Source organism: Sciurus carolinensis, chromosome 16 (assembly GCF_902686445.1).
Source record: "Sciurus carolinensis chromosome 16, mSciCar1.2, whole genome shotgun sequence".
NCBI lineage: Eukaryota > Metazoa > Chordata > Mammalia > Rodentia > Sciuridae > Sciurus > Sciurus carolinensis.
This window is the reverse complement of record NC_062228.1, coordinates 66,012,453-66,035,837: the sequence shown is the minus strand read 5'-3', so window position 1 is coordinate 66,035,837 and position 23,385 is coordinate 66,012,453. Positions and strand designations below refer to the sequence as shown.

The following is a 23,385-nucleotide window of genomic DNA, read 5'->3' as shown; positions in this document are numbered from 1 at the left end:
TTGGTGTCTTTTTTTCTGATACAACTCTACCCACCGTCTTCTACCACAGGGTGTCCTGGCACAGCCTGCCTTCAAGAGTACCTCCATCCTGTAAAGAGCCAAGCTATAAAGATGCTGCACATGACCGGGGTTTTGGATATAATGAGGGATCCCCACAACTTTCGTCTGTATGATCAAGAGGAGAATCCAGAAACCACCCCCATAAGAAACCCAGGGACTCTGAAAGTTTCTCATCAATGGTTTAGGCATGTTCAGTATTTGTCGGTGACTGGGCCTCACCAAGCTGTGAGCCAAATCCAGGAGATTTGTCGGCAATGGCTTCGACCAGAGACTCACACTAAAGAGCAGATGATAGAACAACTGGTGCTGGAGCAGTTTTTGAACACGCTGCCAAAGGAGGTTCAGATGTGGGTGAGGTCTAAACAGCCCAAGAACAGCAAGGAGGCAGGAACCCTGGTGGCCAACTTGATCCGGGCATGCGGGGAGGAAGGTGAGACAGATAGTGAATGTTTTTCGTATGCCAATATATATAGTAGCTGAATAAAAATGTTGAATGAAGGAATGAATTTTATATCCAGTGTAATCTGCCTAATTTTATATGGGGTGGAAAATTTGGGGGGTTTGATTTTTGCTTTAATATTTATTATTTCTCTGAGAACAGTAGTTTTGTCCCCTCCCCCCACATTTCTTACTCAGCCTAAACTTTAGTATTAATACAAAACAAGACTACACACCCTACAAAAAAAAAACAGGATTACCCATGGGATTAATATTTAGTGTACATTTGGGGAAAATTGTCTTTTGATCCATTTAGTCTTTCTGCTCAAGGACAAGAATAATTTTTTAAATGAATGGCTAAATTTTAGATGTCAGGGAGCAAAAAAAGTGGGAGATATAGGCCTGAAAGTTCAGTCTCTTCCAAAATTTACTGGGTCTCTTGTAAAATAAAGTTATTAGGTTGGAACTTAGGACATGTCAAGAATGACAGGTGAAAGCCACACAGTCTTCATAATCCTTTGAGTAAAAATACTAAAACCAAAGTGCTGTACATTATGAAGATAACTGTGTCTACCTGTATAGGGAAGAGTAAATACAAATCCAAGATTGTAACTATCTCTGGATGGCAGGCTAGAGCATGGACAGAAAAGAAGCAAATGCATAGATGTAAGTTTTTGGGAATGTTTTAGTTTGGGGGTTGGATAGTAAGTTCACAGACCTTAATTATACTTAAAAGTGTAAATGAATGAATTTAAAATAAACATGAGGACCATGCATGATTAAATGCTGATAGCATATCATGATCTAAGGATTGTGGTTAATCTAGTACTATGTACATGCATTTCTTAGAAAAAATTTTGAGATACACGCAGTGAATATGCTGAACACTTAACAATGTCTTATTGTGGGTGTTTTTGTGTATTAATTCATTTGATTCTATTAACAGCTTTGTGAAATAGGTATTAATTAGCCTTGTTTTATGGTCCTGGAAACAACAGCATAAAGTTGAATAATTTGCTGATGATTCCACAATTCTTAATTGGCAGTCAGGATTCAGACCCTAGGCTTGCATCTGTACTTACGGTGTTACACTGCCTCAAGTGGACATAGTGGATATTATTCTAGAGCTTCAAAACTTGGCCAAAGGCATGGAACTAAAGGAACTGAAATTCAGGGGAATGGAAATAGAACTGCCTATAATGAACCATGCACTTGAAAAAGACTGCAGGCAAGGAAGGTTTTCAAGGTTCAGGCTCTGGAGGGAAGGTGATTACCATCTTCTAGATTTGTGCATGAAAAAGTTGTAAGAAAGACTCAATAAGGGCTGCTGTTGAAAAATGACCTACTGTGTACCTTATATTTGTAGTATTTAATCCTCATAAGAGCTTTTAGAGGCATAGGTATTCTTATTTCTGTTTTACAGTTGAGAAACAGATTCCCTGGTGATTGTGATTGGACAGCGGGATCAGAAACCACTTCTAGAGAAACTTTCGCTTTGTTTGGAAGGCAGTGGGGAGCCATTGAAGGGTTCAGAGCTGGGAAATGACTAGAGTTCTCTTTTGGGACTTGTACTGAGTAAATAAAGTATTTCTGTGGTCTTCTTGGCATAGGAAGCCCAGAACTACTGTTCCTGTCCATGGCAGGATGGGGTGATGTGAAGGTGCAAGGCCACTCTCTGGGTACTGCCAGACAGTACTCAGTTCCATGGTTGTTCCACTCTTTCAGGTTTACCTGCCAAGGACACTGTGCTTTTAGAAAATAGGAACCCCAAAGAACACCTAAAGAAGAATACAAAGATGTTAGATGATCTGCCATCTGCTGGCTCCCAGGTGAGTCAGGCTTTCTTGTGACTTGGTTCTCAAATATGGGACTCTTATCTTTCTGATTTCAGAATCTCACTTATTTAGTTAAATTGCATCCTCACTTACATTAGGTCATTATGCAAATACTCCCATACTGAACCTTTTCCATCACTACTCTGTCTAAAGTCTCTTTTGACTCTCCATTTCCCCATTTCTTGCTTTGTTTTTCTTTGTTGCACTTAAATCATTATTCCAAATACTATATATTTAATGTCTTTTCTATCTCTTGAATTGTTTTTAATATTACATTTTACCTAAGTTTCATGTAGTTTAAGCTATTATGCTTATTTTTATACATGAGAGAATGGAGGCAGGAAGATTTAGTAACTTGATAAAGGTCACACTGCTGTCAAATGGTATGGCTGGGATATGAACTCAGGTAGTCTGGCCTCAGAGTCCCAATTCCTCACTGCTTAATTATTTTACCCTGTTGCAGTGCCATCACCCCAACTTAGTCTATCCAGACTTTGCAAATAAAACACTTAAACTTGAATTTCAGATAAACAGTGAATAAATTTTTAGCATAAGTATGTCATGCAATATTTTGGACATGGCTTATGCTAATAAATTATTTGTTGTATATCTGAAATACAAATGTAGCTAGGCATACTGAATTTTATCTGACTATTTTATTCCAACTAAATTTTTAGATTTGGGAATTTGAGATAATTGAGTCCATTGGGAAGCATGAACAGGCTAGAATAGCCCAGATTTTATATTTTTGATGAAAGGTAATATGGTCTACCATATTTTCTCCAAAATAATGGTTAAGACATTTTTTCCAAAATAATATATTATTGCTGTATTGAGAGTACACACACACACTCTCACACTCACGCACACTCATGCACACTCACACATCCACACATCTTGGTACTGGATGTTAAACCCAGGGGTTCTTACCCCTGAGCTACATCACCCATCCTTTTTACTTTTTATTTTGAGACAGGGTCTTGCTAAGTTGCTGAGACTGACCTTGAACTTGCCATCCTCCTGCCTCACCTTCCCAAATTGCTCGGCTTACAGGAATGTGCCACTGTGTCCAGCTATGAGAAATATTTTAATAAAATCACCAAACGTAAAACTTCTTTGTACTGACATAAAGTTATACAGATAAGCCTGGTAATGTCATCATCTGTTTGTTTATTTACCAATGAATGCCTGCTTATGTTAGGCCCTGCTCAGGGAAGAAAGAATATTCTTAGTACCATACAGGTGGTACTGGAGAGTCAACAATTGAAAAGGGACTTTTCCTTTAAAGTCATGTTCTAGAACATTATTCTCAATGGGTGGTATTGCCTCTCAGGAGGTGAAAATTGGTTCTCAGGGTGAAAACATTGTTTTTATATGTGAAATACAGATTGTACACAGATACACGGTATATCTGTGACATTAAAATTTCATGGAGGTGTTATATGATTCCATTTATGTGAAGTGTCCAGAATAGGCAAACTTGTAGAGACAGAAAGTAGATCAGAGGTTGCCTAAGGCTGGAGGATATTGAGGGGAAATGGAAAGTGACTGCTAAAAGATAGAGTGTCTTTTCAGGGTGGTGAAAATATTCTAAAATTGATTAGAGCAATGTACAACTCTGAACATGCTGGAAATCACCTAAATATTTACTTCAAGTAGGTGAGTTGTATAGTATATGAATTACATCTCAATGAAGCCATTATTAAAAAAAAATGAGACATGCAGTGTCTGTGGTCCCACCCTAACCAGCTGATTGAGAGTCTACATGAACAAGATCCCTAGGTGGTTTGTGTGCATAGTAGTTTGAGAAGTGTTTAGTGAGTGTGTGTATAGATCAGTGCTAATTTATAATTGTTACAAGACGATATCAAATGTGACCAAGGACTGGTAGGTACATTGTGAAAATGAAAATAGTTTAAATGGAGACAATCCTTCTGACAAAGGGTGCAGACTACTGTAGGTCCTGAATAAATGGCACCTCTTACAGTACAATTGTGAGGTTTTTTTTTAAATTAAAAATTGTGCTCCTTAATGTTATTATTAAATTATACCTTAGGAACCTAAAGGGCAAATAATGAAATTAATATTTTGTACTTCTTTTGGAATTAGAGAAAAATCATGAGGGGTTGATAGGAAAAATTGTCTAAAAAGGCTTCTTGGGTGGGTACCTAAGGAAAAGGTTGAAAAACATTGTTCTAGAATATATGTTTCTGGGCGTAGCCCTGTGTCCCTACCCGTCTGTGTTAGTGACCTGAGTGAAGATGCTCCATGGACTTCCATGGTGGTGTAATGAGGAGTTGGTATGGGTGGGTCATGACGCCCTGGGAGTGACCGCTTCCTGTAAAGGAAGAGTGGAGACGTAGTTTCTGCTGATGTGCCATGTGAGACTATGGCCCTGGGTCCCCAGTTCTTGTTACTGTTTTAAGAAAAGCCTAAAAGCCAGTTAATGTGAAATCTCATGTAATATTTCAGTATTGGCAGATAATGCGATTTTTTTTTTAGGAATTAAAAAACCTCAGGGTTATCCAGATAAACCCCTGTGTAGGAGCTGGGCAGTCAGTACATGACCACTAGTCTAATCTATAATTCGTTGCTCTGCACTTAAGAGAGTTTCCATTAAAACACAAAAGATGTATGTTTAAAAAGTGGATATCATAGCTTATGTAGACTTCAAGCATCTGCCTTTTAAATTAACCTTAGGCTATCAAGATGGTTGTCTATACCTGTAGTTCATTTATTTGTATTTATGTAATGTTATCCTATTTCATTTCTCTACTAATTTATCTCTTCTACACAAGTGAAATGTTATCCTATTTCATTTCTCTACTAATTTATCTCTTCTACACAAGTGAACGTTTGGGTTTTTTCCAGGTTGTAGAGGTTGCAAACAGTACTGTTATAAACAGGCTCATCCATGTTTCCAAATACATATGAACAAATATTCCTAGGAATAGAATTTTGGGGTTCAAAGTGGCCTACCATTTTACATTTCTCTTTGTATCTTATGAGAGATCCTTTGGACCAATATTTATATGCATGATATTTTCATAATTATTAACTTTTGTCAACTGACTGGGTATGGTACTTTGTCTTTTTTATTTGAATTTCCCTGTCAATTACTAAGATTGAATAACTCTTCTTAGTTATCAGTTATTTGAATTTTACAGATGATACATTGAGACTTAACCTACACAAACTCATAAAGTTTAGAAGAACCAGAGCCAGGACTTCAACACAACTCCGATTCCTGACACTGGTATACTTCTGGAGTTTCAAGTATTTGCACTCTTGCTTTCTTTACTTACAAAGTGTCTTAAAAGGATCTATTTCCCCCAGCCTACATCTGTAGTAATCAGCAACAGGAACTGTCTTAGAACCGTTCCCACTTCTCTCATATTACAAGACAAAGCAAGGTCCCTGTGGCCTCTGGATTAGAACACTTGGAAGCTTTCCGCCAGTCTGATCAACTGCTTCATATTCAGTTCTCTCTCATTAGGCTCCTTACTGCCGGGATACCTCCTGGACTTTAACCATTTAGGAATGTTCCTGGTATTTTAGGGGTTGGTTACTTTCAATGACCTGGTCGTGGACTTCAGCCCGGAGGAGTTAAGCTACCTTAGTGCTGCTCAGAGGAACCTTTACCGGGAGGTTATGCTGGAGAATTACCAGAACCTGGTCTCCCTGGGTAAGTGTGCTCTCTCCATATAACTCAAGTTTCCACCCACTAACTCTTTTATCTTCTCTTGTGTCAGTAATGGTGGTTCACAGTAGCATCACTGAGTTTCAACCTAGATCAGAGATGATATTCTGATATTAAATTTACCGCTAATCATAAAATGCTTAACATTTATTGAGTACTTCATAAGTGTCAGGTGCCAGTCTAGCACTTCACATGTTTTGACTTCTTTAATCCTCACAGTGGTTCTGTGTGGGAGAGAGACTTCTTATTGCTCTTATTAGTAATGTCATTTTATGAAGAAACTGAATCATGAACAAGCTAAATTGTCTGAATCGGGGATTTGACCCAAGTAGCCCAACTCTAAATCTGCTACTTTAAATTAATGTGCTGCTGCCTGAAAGCTCAGGGGTTGGCTCTAGGGTGAAATTCCCAGCTGCATATACACCCCTGCCCTGCGCCACCCCATACAGGTCAGGGTGGAGAGCCGGAGAAATTCGCACAGGGTCTTTATAGGCTGCAATAGGCGGGGGTCCTGCTGAGTGATAGGTGGACGTAAGGGTCAGTGGAGTTTATCTGCCCGTTTGGTTGCTGTTTGGCGCGCTGCTCTCTGCCTCAGTCGTTTTGCTCTCTCATACAGCTGCTCAAATCCTGACCTAACACTAATCAGGTATAAAGTGTCAGTTTGTTGTTAGCATGTCTCTGCATCTTGTTGATCTTCCATTTCCTAGAGAGAAGACCTCCGGAGTAGGCCTTATTTAGGCAATAAAAGCCAGTTAGCACTAAATAGTCTTGATTTCTATTGTACCTATTCTTACAGTACCTCTAGGTTTTTGGTTTTTGCAGATGATATTGGTTTCCATTTATAGAGTTGATATAAATCTTCCATTTAAAATAGGCCTACTTAAGTTATAAAGGTGACTTAAAGAAAAATATAAGTAAATACTATATACCACTCTAAAGGGCACCTTGATACGGCCAGAATGTGAGAGATGTTCATTAGTTTGTCAGCAAAGTCGTGATATGCCAGATCTGGTTTAGGCAAAATAGGGTCATGAAATAGATCATTCCTGTTCGCTGTATTGAGTGGGAAGAGACAGACCATAAACAAATAAGTGCAAAGGAAGGACTGCAGTTTGGGAAACAGGGAATTAATGGAGGGGGAGGAGCAAAGGTAGAGTGCAGCTCACCACAGAAGAGAAGGGTAAGGTTCCCTTTCTGAGCAGCTACATCGGATTCCCCTGCTGAGTACAGAGCTGTGCAGACTACCCCCAGAGCTTTTCAGTGTCACGATTGGCACAGGGGGCTAGGTGATGTTTTGTTTACGGGCTGTCTGTGCCCTGCAGGAGGTTGAGCAGCATCCCTGCCTCCTCCCAGTAGACTCCCTTCTTTCCTACAGTTGTGAAAACAAAGGTGATCTGCATACGCTGCCAGGTGGCCTCTGGGGGCAAAGTCCTTGAGAACCACTGCTCTCTAGGTTTAAAACAGACTTCATTTTACTCCTGTGAGCGTTTGCACCTTTTTAGTATTCCACAGTCTTTAGAACCCAGGATTTGAAGTTTGTGAATCCCAAGTTACAATGTACAAGTCTTTCTTCTTCAACAGGGTTCCAGTTCTCCAAACCTGACATTATCTCACACCTGGAAGAAGAGTCACAAGCAGTGGAGGAAGACAGCAATACAGTGATATGTCAAAGTGAGTAGCGAGGGGAAAGCCTGCAGAGATAAGGATCGGGAAGGCAACACCCCTGCCTAGGAGCCCCGGGGGTGGGGTGGATGGGCCAGGAGGTGCAGGTCAGGGGCATTCCTCAACACCCGCCCCCGGTCAAGGAGAAGGCTGACAGGTGCTCTCACCTCAAGGACTCGCTCTCCTTAATACTCACCCTCATCTTTCCAGAGCTCATCTTTTCCTGCAGCAGGAGTTCCTCTTTTGCCCAGCTCCAGGGAGGGCAGTTTCCCTTCTCTTTGGTATTCCAATCCCTCCATTCATTTGTGCCTTTCTTCTTGCAGCTAGAATCATAGTTCTTTCCTCTTTTTAGCTGAACAAGCAAAAAACCTTGGTGAAATAACACTAAAATAAATAAAGTGAGAGCACTTTCCCTCGTGCCAGTTCCTTAGATTTGTGGGCATCTAAAGACTCCCTTTCCTTCCCTATGTTTCTTTCCATTCTCCTCCCTCCGTGAACTGACCCACATAGAAATCCTGAGGAAGAATGTCACAACAGAAAGAGCAGTAAATACAAAGTCCCTGAGGTTGGAATGAACTTGAGTGTTCCTAAAAGAAGAAGGGCTGTATGTTCTGAAAGAAGTGAAGGGGAACAAGAGATAACGTCACAGAAATAGACAGTGACCAGCCCAAATAGGGATATGATAAGGAATATGGGTATTTTTCCAAATGAGATGCAGAGGTAGTAGAAGATATTGAAAATATTTTTTAAAAAAACATTTTTAGTTGTAGATACACACAATACCTTTATTTTATTTCTTTATTTCTGTGTGGTGCTGAGGATTGAACTCAGTGCCTCACCTCTGCTAGGCAAGTGTGCTAACACTGAGCCACAGCCCCAGTATCGTATGGACACTTTAGAACTGTGCTGTTCAGTTGGCAGGCACTAGCTATATGTGCTTACTTAAATATAAACTCGTTAAACTCACATAAAATTCAAAATCGAGTTCCTTAGTCACACCAGCCACACTTCAAGTGCTTAATAGCCACATGTGGCTCACGGCTGCTGTGTTATGAGAAGTGTAAAGCGTCTTCATCATGGTAGAGCATCTGTTGGACACTGCTACTCTAGAAAGATCCATCTGGCTGATCTACCGAGAATGGGTGGAAAAGTAGGGAAACTAGTTTGGAGGCTGTTGAGGTTCATCAGGGTAAGGATTATGGAGGCTGCTTTACCTTTAAAGCAGGCTACCTTTAAAGAGTGGTCAGATTCGAGCTATCCTTTGAAAGTAGAACTGGCAGAATATGCTGAAATGATGGATGTACAGCAGGGTTAGGAAAACAAAAGAGTCAGAACTGGGGTGTTTCTTGGTCTTCCATTCTGAGTCTGCCCTCCAGAGACCATTTCCTAAAATATCTAATCCACTACAATGGGTCCAGCTGTCCTTCCTCTCCTGATGGCTCCCTACACTACTTTCCACTTCTGCTGTTTCACCTATCTTGTTGTCACACACTTCAGGTGTCTTTTTGGGATACAACCCCATGTTCATCATTCTCTTTTCCAAACGATAAGGCTATACTTGATTTGCTTGGCTTCCTTTGCACCCAAATTTTTAACTTTTTTTTTTTTTTTAGCATCCTAAAGGGAAAATCCAGACTTTCACAAAACATTCAGTCTTCCCATTCTGGCCTACAATTTGCCTCCCACCCTCATTTTCCATAAGATCTTCCAGTTGAAATCAGTGTTTCTGACTTCCTGGAACTGTGTATCTTCACAGTTCATTGTCTTTGCTAAGGCTGTTTTCTAATCTTATCATGCCCTTTGTCACTTAAACTGGACCCAGATGCCATCACCTCCACTAGTCTTTTCATTAGAATCAGTTCCCCGGTCTCTGTTGCTATAATTTGAGGGTTTCTTTTGTTTTGTTTTTGTTTTTTAATTTTTTAGTTGTAGATGGGCACAATACCTTTATTATATTTATTTTTATGTGATGCTGTGGATCAAACCCAGTGCCTCACACCTGCTAGGCAAGTGCTTTACCACTGAGCCACAACCCCAGCCCAGTCATTTGAGTTTGATTGTGGTCCTTTTTGCAAATTTCTGATGCTCATCTATCTGACTGGGTAGTGCCTTGCACAATAAATGTTGGGTTGAAGGATATTGGTTGAGTTGGTATGTAGATCAGGTTGAAATAAGATTGAGATCCAAAAAGAGTCAGAATCCTTTTGCTCTATTCCAAGAAAGGTGTTATTGACCTATTCGTTTTAGTGTTTCTTCAATGGCCCTGAAGAACCATGATAATAGGTATTCTTTAAAAATATTCTGAGATAATACCAGTTTGAGAAATGCTACTTTCTGTACCTTTCCTCTTGGAAATTTGAGATGCTTATTAAAGGTTCTGAGGGGTCATACAGGAATGAAACCTGCTTGATTTGTATCAGACTGTAGCTCCCTAATTGACTTGGCAATGGGATTCTCTTTGTGGTCATAGCTATTCATTTTTCATGATATCAGTGATCTGTCAAGCATGACCTGAGAGTGCCGACAGCTCGATCCCCTCATTCTCCTTCCTGTGTCTCTGGCATCGTTGTCAACCTGAAGTCTGCCTGGGTGTCTTTCTGCCCTTCCTCACCTCCCAACGCTTAGGGTCTTTTCCATCCTGTTTTGATTTTCTCCTAAGATTTATTCCCAGAAAACTCTCAAACCTCCTTAAGATCTGCCCCATTATCTTTGGTTTCTTTTCTTCTGTTTCTACTATAATGGTGCGTCTCTGAATAAAAAGAGTAGAGGGAATTTTACATTTCTGATAGATTGGGAGAAGAGTCATGAAACCAAAGGATTAAGCCCAAAGCAAAGCTTGCCTGTAGAAAAGTCATTCTTCGGGGCAGGAATGGAGGCCTGGTAGGTAACTTCTGGCATGTCTGTGTAGGAGAGTCTTCTCCTGATGATCCATCAGAATCATACCTGGGCAACCAGGAGAAACAAACTTCAAGTCCTGTACCCATGAGTGACCCTAAGACCTTGGCTCAGGAAGGAAGCCATAGCAGTGATGCACTTGAAAGAAGCTCTAGTCCTACTGTACCACCAGAGGATCTTCCAGGAGAGGGTTCCCAGGAATGCACTGCTCTTGAAACATGTATCAGACCCCAGCCAGTGGAACCCATCAGATGTAAATTTTGTGAAAGAATCTTTAGCACCCAAATGGGCCTTAGGCGACATGAGCAAATCCATACTGGAAAGAGACCCTTTGAATGTAAACAGTGTGGTGAAGCCTTCTTTCTCATGCCACACCTCACCAGACACCAGAAGACTCATTCTGGCATGAAGCCCTCGAGGTACAATAAAGTCAGCAAGCCTTTCATCCAGCATGCAGATCTCCGTGGATCTGTAAGAACTCAAAGTCAGGAGGATTACTATGAATGTTCTCAGTGTGGCAAAGCTTTTGTCCAGGATGTGCATCTTTTTCAACATCTCAAAGCCCATGAGGCAGCAGAGGCCCTTCCTCCTGGGCTGCCGCGCAGCAAGACATACTTAATTCGTTATCAGCGGAAACATGACTATGTTGGAGAGAGATCCTGCCAGTGTTGTGACTGTGGCAAAGCCTTCAGCAGAAGTTCACATCTCATTCAGCACTATCGAATTCATGCCCAAGAGAGACCTTACCAGTGTCAGCTATGTGGGAAGTGTTTCAGCCTACCCTCCTACCTCACTCAACATTATCAGTTCCATTTCCAAGAGACACTGGTTGAATGCCATTACTGTTGAAAAACTCGGAGAACACATTTTTCTCAACATTTATTACTTTATCCTGTAGAGAGACCTTTTGAATGGCCTGAATTTGAAAGGCCTTATACCTGTCCTCACAGCTTAGTTAACTTTTTATTCAGCATGGTGTAGTCAAAACCAGTGAACAGTTTAAGTGTGTAGGTAAACCTTTTTGCAGGAGAGAAGCCAACACGTCAGTAGTCACATAGGCAAAGTGCTTACAAAGAATGTTTTTGTTGCATAGGAAGAAAGCTAATAGATCTTGCCCTTCTTTGTGGTATGCGTGGAATGGAAAACCTTGACTTTGACATCCTGATGAAAAACATAATTGACAGTTGGGCTCCACACTTTCAGTCTGTGGCCTGAGCTTTTATTGAGGATTTAAGATACATTATCTTCACCACATGGGACGTATCAGTAAGGTAAACAGATTTTTGAGGTTCTACCTAGATTTATCGTGTCACAAAGCTGATGTTATTGGTAATATGTTTATATCATACCTCATGGTTTATAAAATGTTATGTTACATGTTATTTTATTTGATCCTCCAAGGCATATTTTTAGGTACCTGGTACATTTATTCCATTTTACAGATGAAGTAAACTTGAAACTCCCAAGTTGTTAGTTGATTTGGCAAGGTCGTAAGTAATGGTGCAGGAATTGAATTCAAGTTTTTTTTTTTTACTTTTGTCATATCCTCCATGAAGAAAAGATATAGTTTTGTACTTTCTATAGCCATCTTCCTATTTAGTAACCCCAACATCATTTCACACTAAATCAGATAAGGACACTTGTAGTACAGAGGTTAAGAAATTTTTCTTAGGGTGAAGTTCTGATGGACATTTCTCTTGTGATTTAGAATTAGATAATAATATTAACCTTTTGAGACATGGATTTAGGGAAATATATTTTTGCTAAACAATTTCTTTTGATCGTTCTTTTAAATTATGAAGTTGTTACCAATCAAGTAGAGGGTTAATTTTTTTTTTTTTTTTTTTTTTGGTAACTGTTTAAGGGTTTGCGATTGTTTATTCTCTTTTCCCTTCTTATTTCTAAAAAATAATTCTGCTTGAAAGCAGTATTTCTGCTTTCTTGGACTCTGACATCATCAGCATGGCCAACTTCACTTAAAATCCTATGTCTGTATTTTGCATACTTTACTCTTTAAAGATATGAGCCCTGAATTGTACTAAAACTCTTTTAGACCATATTGGTACAACGTGAAATGCTTTCTGTTACTGACTTGAATGTTGGTCAGATACAGATACTCATGGTGACCAGTAGGAAAAGGTGCTTTGTTGCTCTTGTCATTCGCAGCTCTTTTTCTCATCAGCTTTTTTGAGGTTAATCTATACTATGTGCTCTAAGGTCATGAAATTTAAAACAAACCTGACGTAGCAGAATCTATACCAGCAAAATGAAACTGGCTACACAATCCCTCTCCTTTCATTTCTGAAGTTCTTAATGAAAATTGACTTCATTGGGTGGACCTATCTTCTCACCTCAATTCACAGTCCAACTTAACTGTGACCTGGTTTCTGATCCTGTTGACACTCCCATGGGGGGGATATGAGGGTGGTCTCTCTGTCTTGTGGTAATGTTGACCTTGATGCCTTGATTTAAAATGGTGTCTGTTAGATTTTTCTACTATAAAATTACTGTTTATTTTTGTAATTAATGAGTGTCTCATGTAGGTATAGGTGTCCAGTTCCTCCTGGAACTTTGACATCTGTCGAGTGGATCTTGCTATAGCCATTATTACTCTGTGTATCATAATGATGATTTCTGTTTCTCTCACTCCTGCTGTAGTTTGTAATTGGAATTGTCCTTTGAGAAAGTGTTGTCCTCCTTATTTATTTATTCAGTGTAGATTCATGAATATTTATTCTGTTGGGCATAATTCCGTACTGTTATCATTTATTCTGCCATTCAGATGGCTTCGGCTCTGGCCATTGAAGCTCTTTTCAGGTTGCCTCCTGTGCCCTTTCGTAGTGCCTGTCCTTTTCAGAAACTACTTCCTTTCTGCACCCTCCTGAATTTCTCTCCCTTCACTTCCAGGAAAACCCTGACATACCTCTACGAAAGTGTCTACCTCATCACTATCTTGTGAAATTCGCGCCTTCCCCCAGTCAAGGTTTACTCAGGTCCTTAGCAGTCTCAGGCATTTCATTCTCCCTTTGCAGGTTTTGCCAACTCTGCCTTCTTCCTGGGATGTTTACTTAATACTTTTTTTTTTTTTTCCCGCAACTGACTCTCTCTTTTTTATTTGCTCCATATATCTACTTAAAAAGTAAAATTCAAAATCATCTTAGACAAAGGGTTTTACTCAGTCCATAGTTGGGCTTCTCTGATCATGTCCAAGATGTCATTTTACATTGGCTTTGTTTCAATCCAGATCCAAACATGGTCCACAGATTACATTTGATTGTTTTATCTTTTGTGTCTTTCTTAATCTAAAGCAGTTTCCTCACTTTTTTAAAATGCCTTCTGTATCCCTGAGGATAATGTAGATATTCACTTCCCTCCTGTCCCTACTCAATTCCTAACGTATATTTGTAGGTTCTCCTCATGTATTCAGGATTATTTTACTTTTTTGAGCTTAGAAACACTTATTTTTAAATTTTTACCTTTAATTGTGGTAAAAAACATGTAACAGAAAATTTACCATCTTAACCATTCTTATTGTATAGTTCAGTAGCGCTAAGGATATTCACATTGTTATACAACAAACCACTCATTTTTTCCGTACTTTTATTGGTGTGTTATGATTGTACATAATCATGTGATTTGTTGTTACATATCCATACATGTACATAATATAACAATATAATTTGGCCGGTATCATTCCCCAGTATTTGCCCTTTCTCTCCCTCTAGTTGCTTTTCTCTACTCTCTTGACCTCCCTTAAAATTTTCATGAGATTCCCCACCACCACCTTTCTTTTCTTTTTTCTTCTTTAGCTCCCACATAGGAAAGAAAACATATGACCCTTGACCTCCTGAGTTTGGCTCATTTAGCTTAACATAAGGTTCTCAAGTTCCATCTGTTTTCCTGCAAGTGACATAATTTCATTCTTCTTTATGACTGGATAAAATTCCATTGGGTATACATACCACATTTTCTTTATCCATTCATTCGTTGGTGGACTCCTAAGCTGGTTCCATAGTTTGGCTGTTGTGAACTGCTAGCACTCATTTTTTTAAAAAGCTTTGTGTGATTATGCAGTTAATAGAAACTGTCAGTTGTCCTGAGGAATGTCCCCATTCTAAATGTTTGCCTTCTGTGGTGTCTACAAGCTTACTTCTTCCCTGTGTTCCTCCACATTGAAGTCAACTGTAGACTCTGGGGACTTAGGTTCATTCTCAGCTTCTGTGGCAAAACGTATCACAGGTGGGTCTATGTACTTTACATGGTTCCTGCCAAGGGGGCAGTCTCAGCTTTCCAAAGACCCAGGTGGGTCTGTGTACTTTACATGGCACCTGCCAGGGGGCAGTCCAGCTTTTCCAAAGACCCCACCTTTTAAAGTCAGGTTCCACGTGACTAACTGCTGGCATACAGATTTTGGTGTTCTCACCATCAGTAGATAACTCTTCTTGGACAGCTGCTATTGTTCTCTTTCTCCCTTTTCTAGACTTTTCTTGACTTGCCTTGCCTCCATCACCGAGTCCTCCCTTCATACTCCTGCATTAAGAGGGTGGGTAGTCCTTGCAGGTCTGGGTATGGCTGTGTGTGAACAGTCATGGCCTGGGCTTGTCAGGGAGGGGTGGTCTGTACTGCCTTCAGTCTGATCTCCCTTCCTGCCACACACACCCTTGTTGACAGTCAACACTCCACCTGTAAACTCTCTGGGGAATGTGGAATATGCACAAGCCACAGCCTCCATGTTGCACAGCGAGACCTAAGCTTCCTGCAGTGGTGGGTACCCCAGCTGCTGCAGTTGGTTTTCAGCCAGCTGTTTCTCTTGTCGCTTGATAAGTGGGTGCTGAAGATCACGTAGAGATCCGCTTCCACACTTTCCCACCCAGTTCCTAACATAGCTGACAGTTTGGCACTGCTTTTATTTAGAGGTTAATTTTTTAAATTTAGAAACATATTTTTAAGCTTTTTGTGTGTGTGAGGTAATGCAAGTCATTTATTTCCTTGAAGAAAACTAAAACATACATGGGTTTCTTTTGCTTTGAATATTTGTATTTCCTCCTCCCAGATGTTTGTTGCTGTCCATTTTCCTTATGCATACATCTATATAGTTTTTAAAAAGGTATGTATTTTTTAAATGAAATACTGTGAACACTGTTTTAAAGACTGTTTTAAAGTCTCCTATATCTTGAACATCTTCCCATAGCCATGAATACACCCGGGGTTCATTCTTCAGGACTGCCTAAGTACTTGGTTGCATGGATGTGTCCTAATTTATTTCACCTGGCCTTCCAGGGTCGGAAGTCGAGGTTGGTTGTAATTTATGTCTTATATGCACATTGCTGCTGTAGTTATGCTTCCCCCTTTACCTCTTGGGTCTTTTTAGGAGTTTATTAGTGCATTGTAGTTATACATAATGTGGGGTTCATTTTGACATAGTCGTACACACACAGAATATAATTTGCTCCATTTCAATGTCCAGTGCTTCCCCTCCTCCTTCCCCCATCGCTTTCCTCTGCTCTACAAGGCTTCTATTTATTTATTGGTTTTTAATTGGTGCTTTATAGATACACATAGGTGGACTTCACTGTGGTGTATTTCTTTGTGTACGCAGCACAGATTGGTCATTGCATTCCACCCTGCCTCCCTTTCCCTCTACTCCACTGATCTGTCTTTTTTGTTTTTGTTTTTGTTTTTGTTTTTGTTTTTTCCCAAGTATCTCATGGGTCTTAGCAGTTTCCTTGCACTTGATCTTGCTTCCTAAGGGGAACTTCTCAGCAGGGGAATTTCTGGGTCAAAAGGTATGTGTATCTTGAAGGCATTAAAAACACTCCTAGCCTCATCCCAGTAGGCTCTGAAAATTGTTCTCATGGTTTTCTCTAAGGAACAACTGCAAACCATTCAGTTCTCTGCCGTGTCCCTTGAATTCACACTACGAATCCATCTTATGAAATAACAAAACTGGAAGTCAACTGAAAAGAGTCACTGATAAACAGAAGTAGTCTATTAGAACCTTAATTTTAAATTTTTTTAAATCATTTTGTTTTAGTTGAAGGTGGACACAATACTTTTATTTTGTTTTTATGTAGTGCTGAGGATGGAACCCAAGACCTCACACATGCTAGGCGAGTGCTCTACCACTGAGCACAACCCCAGCCCCTAATTTTAAGTTTTATTAGGTATAGTTTCCTCACTAAACAAATAATATTAAGCACATTAAAGAAGATTTTGGAAAGCAATGAATCTTTATATACTTCCTAATAGTCCTAGATATTCAACTTATACAAGTCAAGGAATATAGTTGTGTTCACAGGGAGAAGAACCCATTGGCAGAGAAGGGAGAGCATGGGCTTTAGAGCCAGGGAGACCTGAGGTCGAATCTCAGCCCCTCCTTAGAAGCTGACTAAACCTCATTTTCTTAGGAAATGGGGTATTGGTGTGAGAACTGTTGAAAGGCCCAGAGTTCATCTGTTGTAAAGAGCCCAACACTGCCTGTTATTGACTTGAATAGCCTGTAGCTGCTATTATGAAATACTTTTGTATTAGATTTTAAATTTAATTTCAAAGTCTTACTAGAGTTGTAGTCCACAGTTGCACTCAAAATACAAGCACAGTTTATCACATTTCAATATTCTTTTTCTATGTGCTCAGTTTATTCCCAATACACTTACCACAAATTTGAAGTTCTCGTTTTTTTTTTTTGTAATAACAATTTTAATGAGTACAATCACTAAGAATTTTGAGGAACACAGCATTAAGTACTTTATTTACAGTTCTTTTCTTAGGATACATTTCTAAAAATGAGTTACTAGATGAAATGCGATGGTATTTCCATGGCTTCAAAGATCCTGCTGAATTTGTTGGCGGAGCAGCTGTGCCGCTCCAGCCCTCAGCTAAGGGAAGGCCAGGGTTAGTGTCCACCCTCCTGCATCTGTGATGGGTACTGCAAACCAGTGTGCTGTCTCTGGTTCCAGGGAACCTCAGGATGGGCTCAGGGTCTCAGCACTGTCCCACAGGCAGACGAGACACACCGTATGTGCACAGAAATGCCTTCGGCACCTCTAGTGTAAATAACACTCTTTGAATAACTCTGCCAGCACTGGGCATTTACCACCTGAAGAACACACACACACCCCTGCCTATATGACTAGCCAGAAAGTGGTTCTTTACTTACTAATGCACTTTGTATCCAGATGCTTTGAAACTTCTTGATGTGCAGTTCAGATCCTTTACCTATTAGCTTGTGTGTCTTCGTGCTTCTTACTGATTTGTATGAACTCATTTTCCTTTTTTTTTTTTTTTTTTTTGGGTAAGTATGCATTTCTGAAGGGTTAATGTTTATTTTCATTTTAAAGTAACACTTGCTCATTGAAGACAACTACTTTCCTGTGTCCCCAAAACAAAGAAAAATATGCCATGAACACCATTAGCTTTTCAGTTTATTTTCTTATAATTTAAAAATACCAGATTTATAAAGATAGTTGCCTCTAGGAAGTGGAGGGTAAAAGATTTCATTTCCAAGATCTGTTCCTATTTTCTTTTTTTAAATGTGACAAACCTATTTTAATGTGTTTATAGCTAGTTGTCCTATAGCTGTGAACATTCCACGTATGAAGCACACCTTATTCTTCTAGCCAGCCTCACACCTTACAAAATGGATTTCATCACCCCTTTGTCCATTCTTACACCTCCTGAATAAGTTGTGTGGCATAACACAGCACTTTATACGCATGGCCCTTCTGCTGTTTGAATATTTAATTTAGTTTTGATTTTTCATAATTATAAATGATACTCTAATGAACATTTTTGGTACTTAAATCTTTTTCCAGATTTAGGTTTCTTTCCTTATGATAGATTTTGCCTAAGAGGAGTTTCTGGGTCAGAAGATGTATAATTCTTTTAAAGTTCCTGATACATCTAAAAAATCCTATAAAACACTTTATACCATTTTGTATTACTGCTGATAAACACATGGGGATATGTGTCCACATCCGACAGCTGGCATTAGGTAATCAGTATTTCTTTGTCTTTGCTACTTAAGCAGGAGCAAGGGCATTTCATTTTAATTGTGTTTATCTGATTTTTAAGGAGGTTCAGCATTTTCTGGTGAGCTTTTTAAGAAATTATATTTCTTCTCTTTATTGTCTGTCCTTCAGTCATTTGTCTATCTTTAGTCTTTTCCTATTAGTTTGAACAATTTCTTTGTAGAATAAAGATACTGATTCTTTGCCTTTATTATGACTGTAAATGTTTTCCCAACTTGTTTGGCATTTTCTTACAATTATTGTTTGACAGGAATTCAATTTTTTATGTAGATTTTCTTTTCCAAGCCTAAAAAAAAATCTAACCTTTGTAAACATTAGAGTGCTTTATTCTGGAGTTTTTATTATTTTAAATATGCTTTAACCATTCTTGAATTTACTTGGGAGGTTGTATGAAAAGAGGATCAGAATCACCCGTTCTCCACAATAACTGCTCCAACATCAGTAATCAGTAAATGATGAATATAGTCAGGTGGACCAGGACCTAAATCTGGACCATATGCTTTGTTTTACTGGATTTTCACCCTATTTTGACCTACATCTATATTCTTCTAATTTTTATATATTTAAGTAGTCTCCCAACATTATGTATCTTGAAAGTATATACATGTATGTTTATTTACATGAAGATTATAGTTTCATTATACTTCCATATGTAATGTGTTTATTAATCAAAAGTGGCCTTTTGATCATTGCAACTAACTTACAAATTAATTGAGATTAACACTGTTAGACTTATTCTTAGCATCTAGGAATATGAGACTATCCTTTCAAGTGTTTGAGCTTTTGTATAAATCAGTAAAGTTTTGTGGTTTTTTCTTAGAGTCAGAGTTTTCTGTGTTCATTCCTACATGTTTCTCATTAAAAAACAAAACAAATCAAAACAACATCACAGGGATGGGGTTATTTCAGCATTGCCAAAGAACTCTGGGATTTCAGAACCAGACTGACAACATTTGGTGTTTCGTTGAAGCGTCCCATGATAACCCCCAGTGCGTGCCAAATTCAAGCCAGCCAGATTCCATTCCTACAGAAGCAGAGAGCTGATCACTCTTTGACATGTGACTAGCAGCTGGACAGCCTCACTCTGACATCCTCACCCAGGTAACTTGGCAAGATGGGAGTCGCAGATGTCCTTGAAAGGATGGAGGCTGAAACCCCGCGGGGACATGCAGAGAAGCCTAGGAGCCTGTGGGCACATGCATGTGTGCGCCCACGCACCACACGCACACTTACGGTCACCACCTGTGGTCAGCGAGGGCCCCAGCCTGGGCCTCAGCTTGCACTCTCCCTTCCCTGCCAGCTTGGGAAGATCTCACACACGTGACATGACACCTTTAGCCAGAGACACATCTTCAGAGGCGCCCACGTTCCCACACGCACCCAGCTGTGACAGCTATTTAGAGTCACTTCTCATCCTGGTGCCCCTGCACCCCAGCCCACACACACACACCACTCACTCTCTAAGGCAAGGCCAGTTGCCCCTCACACAAACACCTTCCTGACCTATCACAACCAGCACACAGCCCCCTCGGACAGAAGTCACCTGCAGGTCACATGGAGCACACTGAATTCCCATCAGTCTTCCCCTGAACCTGACACAAAATCCTACTCAATCACGAATGAACACAAAATAAACCATACCCTACCCGGCTACGGTCTCCACTGAGGCTCAGACACACCAAGGGGAGGCACCCCACCAGACAGAACTGGGTCTCAGCCCCAAATCAGTGCGCCCTCCCGTGTGTCCCTTCCTAAATCACACGGTACACAACAAGCTACGCGACCACACGCCACACCGAGAACCTGCCCGGGGCAGCTTCACGAACCCAGTTTCGCAGAAGAAACGGGACCTCTGCAGAGGAGCCCCGCACAGGGCAAGACGGATGGAGGCGGGGAGGCCCGGAGTGTGCCGGGGCCCTCGCCCCTGCAGCAGGAGGCGACCACAGCTGGCTCCCGTGAGGACACTTCACTCTCCTTGGCAGGCCGTCCTTGGCCTTCCTCACCCCAACACAGCTGGAGCACCTGCTGGCTCGCACGGCTGCGCCCCCGAGGGGCACGGCCCGCGCCTGGGGCCACCGTGAGTACGAACCGCCTTCCTCCCGCTTAGGCAGATGAGGAATCTGTGTCGCCCAGGGCTCTCTGGAGTGGGCTCTGCCACACGCCTCAGCTGTCAGCGAGATGATGACCCCAGGACAGACCTGCCCCGGGGACTCCAGCCAGAGCTGCATGTGGCCGCCACTGCGGCAGAGCCCGAGGTCTGGCTGCAGGCGCTCTGCGCCTCTCGACGCCCTAGTCCGACGACGCGGCTTCTCGCTGCTCGGTTACGTCCCAGGAGTGGGCACGCAGGTCAGCGGCCCACCCGGGCCGCGGGCCGGGGTGACGTGGGAGCGCCCGCTGCCTCCCGGCCTGCGGCTCCGAGCACTGCAGGGTGGAGCCCGTCCCCGCCGCACCTCCTCCTCAGAGCGGCGGCCTGCAGCTCCGGGCGCGGGTCGTGCGGGGGTGGCCCGCGCCCCGGGCGCCGCGCTGACATCCTCGCCCTCGCAGCGGCGCCGCCGCTCCCCACCCCTCAAGCTCGCGCTTGTGCCCAGCGCCCATCGCCCGCACCGACTCAAGCGTGCGCAGGTCCCGCTGCGAGGGCACCGGACACGCGGGCTGGGCACGAGGCCATGCGCAGGCCCGCCCGCCCAGCACCCGCGGAGGGCACGCGCTGCCCGCTGCCGCCCTGGAGAGCTTGCAGAGCCGGCAGGACGAGCCCTGCCCGGAGCAGAGACTGGAGTCCGGGGGCGTCGACCACGTGGTTTCAGATCACGGCGAAGGCTCGGAAGGCTGGAAAACCGGGTGTCCGGTTGGGGAGAGGGGAGGTACTTAGCCACGTGGCTAGGAAAGGTCTTTCCAAAGAGGGGACATTTGGAATGAAGGCCAGATACGAAGAGGCAGCTCTGCCCTCCACGAGGAAAAGGTATTCTAAGCGGAGAGAAGAGCAACCGCAAAGGTCCTTGGGCAGGGAGAAGACGGGGGTGTTGGAGACCTGAGGTGAAGACAGCACCGCTGGGCATAAAAGATGCAGGGGTGGAGGAGGCTGGAGGAGGCTGGAGAGCTGGTGGGGTCCGTGGAGCATGAAGAGCCCAGGGAAGTGCCAGGGCACTGGGTGGCCACAGGGGATGACCTGGCCAGATTTGTGTTTTTAACAGAATCCTGTGGCCTATGGGTGGAGCTCGCATTGGGTGGGGGATAGAAGTGAAGGCAGAGATCAGGGAGGAGTCTGTTGTCACCACCCAGGCCAGAGATGACGGGTTCGGGTTAGTGGATTGGGGAGGGTGGCAGGAGATGATGTGGAGGTACAGGGCAGCAGAACTGACAGGACTCTGGGCGGACCAATTGGGAGGGTGGTGGAGAGAGGTGAGGGAGAGAGAGGAGAGGGATGCCTGCTAGATTTTTGCCCCGAGTGACAGATGGATGGCAGTATTGTCAACTGAAGTGAAAACTCGGGAGGCAGAGGTGTGGAGGAGAAGTGAAGAGTTGTAGTTCAGATGTGTTCGGTTTGAAATGCTGCTACACGGTCAGTCAGAATGATTCAATAACAATCCACTCATTCAGGAACCAGTCATTAACTGAACTTATATTATGTGTAGCCAGGTCGACTATATGCTGGAACAAGCCAGGACCCGCTCCTAAGAGTCAATTTGCAAATATTCAGGAATATTGTAAACTATTGGTAGCTTGCAATCAGCCATGGTGATGATATTTACACCATGGAAATTGGCAGATGCCAATTTTCCCCAGAGAACTGGTTTATCGGCTCTCCATCTAATATCTACTTTTCTTCAGTTTTCATTATAATGTTGAAGAGAGATTTTAAACTAACGGTTACATGATTAATTAAAATTGCAATGCATGTTTTGGAGAAATCTGAGTGCCGAGAGCGGGAAGGAAAAATGATCTACCTTGGCCAGCAAGGGCCGTGGGGAAGGGACTTTGGAACTGTGATCGGAAGGCATAGCGACCCGCTCAGATGTGGGGAATCGGCATGTGCTTTTTGTTTATTCGCTTGTTTGTTGAGACAGCTTCTTTATGCTGCCCAGTCTGGCCTCAGACTCCCGGGCTCCTGCCTCAGCTCCCTTATGTCTGGGACTATGGGCTCACGCCAATGTGCGCCAAAGAGTGTCTTTTTAACGGGATGTCATAGTTTGATTTGTAGTGATTTTTTTTCCTTTTTAGTGAAATGAAAATAATGGAGTATCTTTCAACCAATGAAGGCTTAGGCTCGATAGCACGCATCGATCTGATTAGCGCAGGGGTATTGAACCTGGCTTGCTGACTCCACATATCCTACACAGCTGCTGTGACTGGGGATAGGGTGGGGATCCACCTTATGTCCAGGGGTCGGCGCGCTTACCCTTGCTGACGTCAGAGAAGCTCTGTTCTTCTGTTTTTCGTGGTTTTTCTGTTGTTCTGCTTCACATTTGCTTGTTCAGAAGATTGTGTGGCTACCGTCATCCACAGTCCAGTTCTGCCAGGGCAGTGGGGTTGGTTGCAGGAAAGCCAGAGAACGTGCCCAGGGGCAGCAGAGGAGACGCGTGGTCCACGGGGGAAGGTGTACAAGTGGCAGAGGGCGTGGTGACGGCCGAACCCAGCGCCCCGCCCTCGCCGCCTTTGTCCAGGGGTGACTGGCTGGACCGTGGAGTGCGCATATCCTTCCCACCTGCCGTCACCACAGGAAAAGGACTTCACAGGTTAGTCAGTGGGGCAGTGGCATTGTGAATGC

The 23,385-nt window shown here is 42.3% G+C and overlaps 1 protein-coding gene across 1 annotated transcript; it reads left to right on the top strand.

Moving 5' to 3' along the window:
- The first annotated feature begins 348 nt into the window (after positions 1-348).
- On the top strand, positions 349-11,439 carry Zim2 (zinc finger imprinted 2). Its single transcript, XM_047527273.1, is given in 5 exon segments — positions 349-490; positions 2,224-2,319; positions 5,830-6,018; positions 7,615-7,704; positions 10,607-11,439. Coding segments are annotated over 5 exon segments (1,350 nt in total).
- Positions 11,440-23,385: the final 11,946 nt, after the last annotated feature.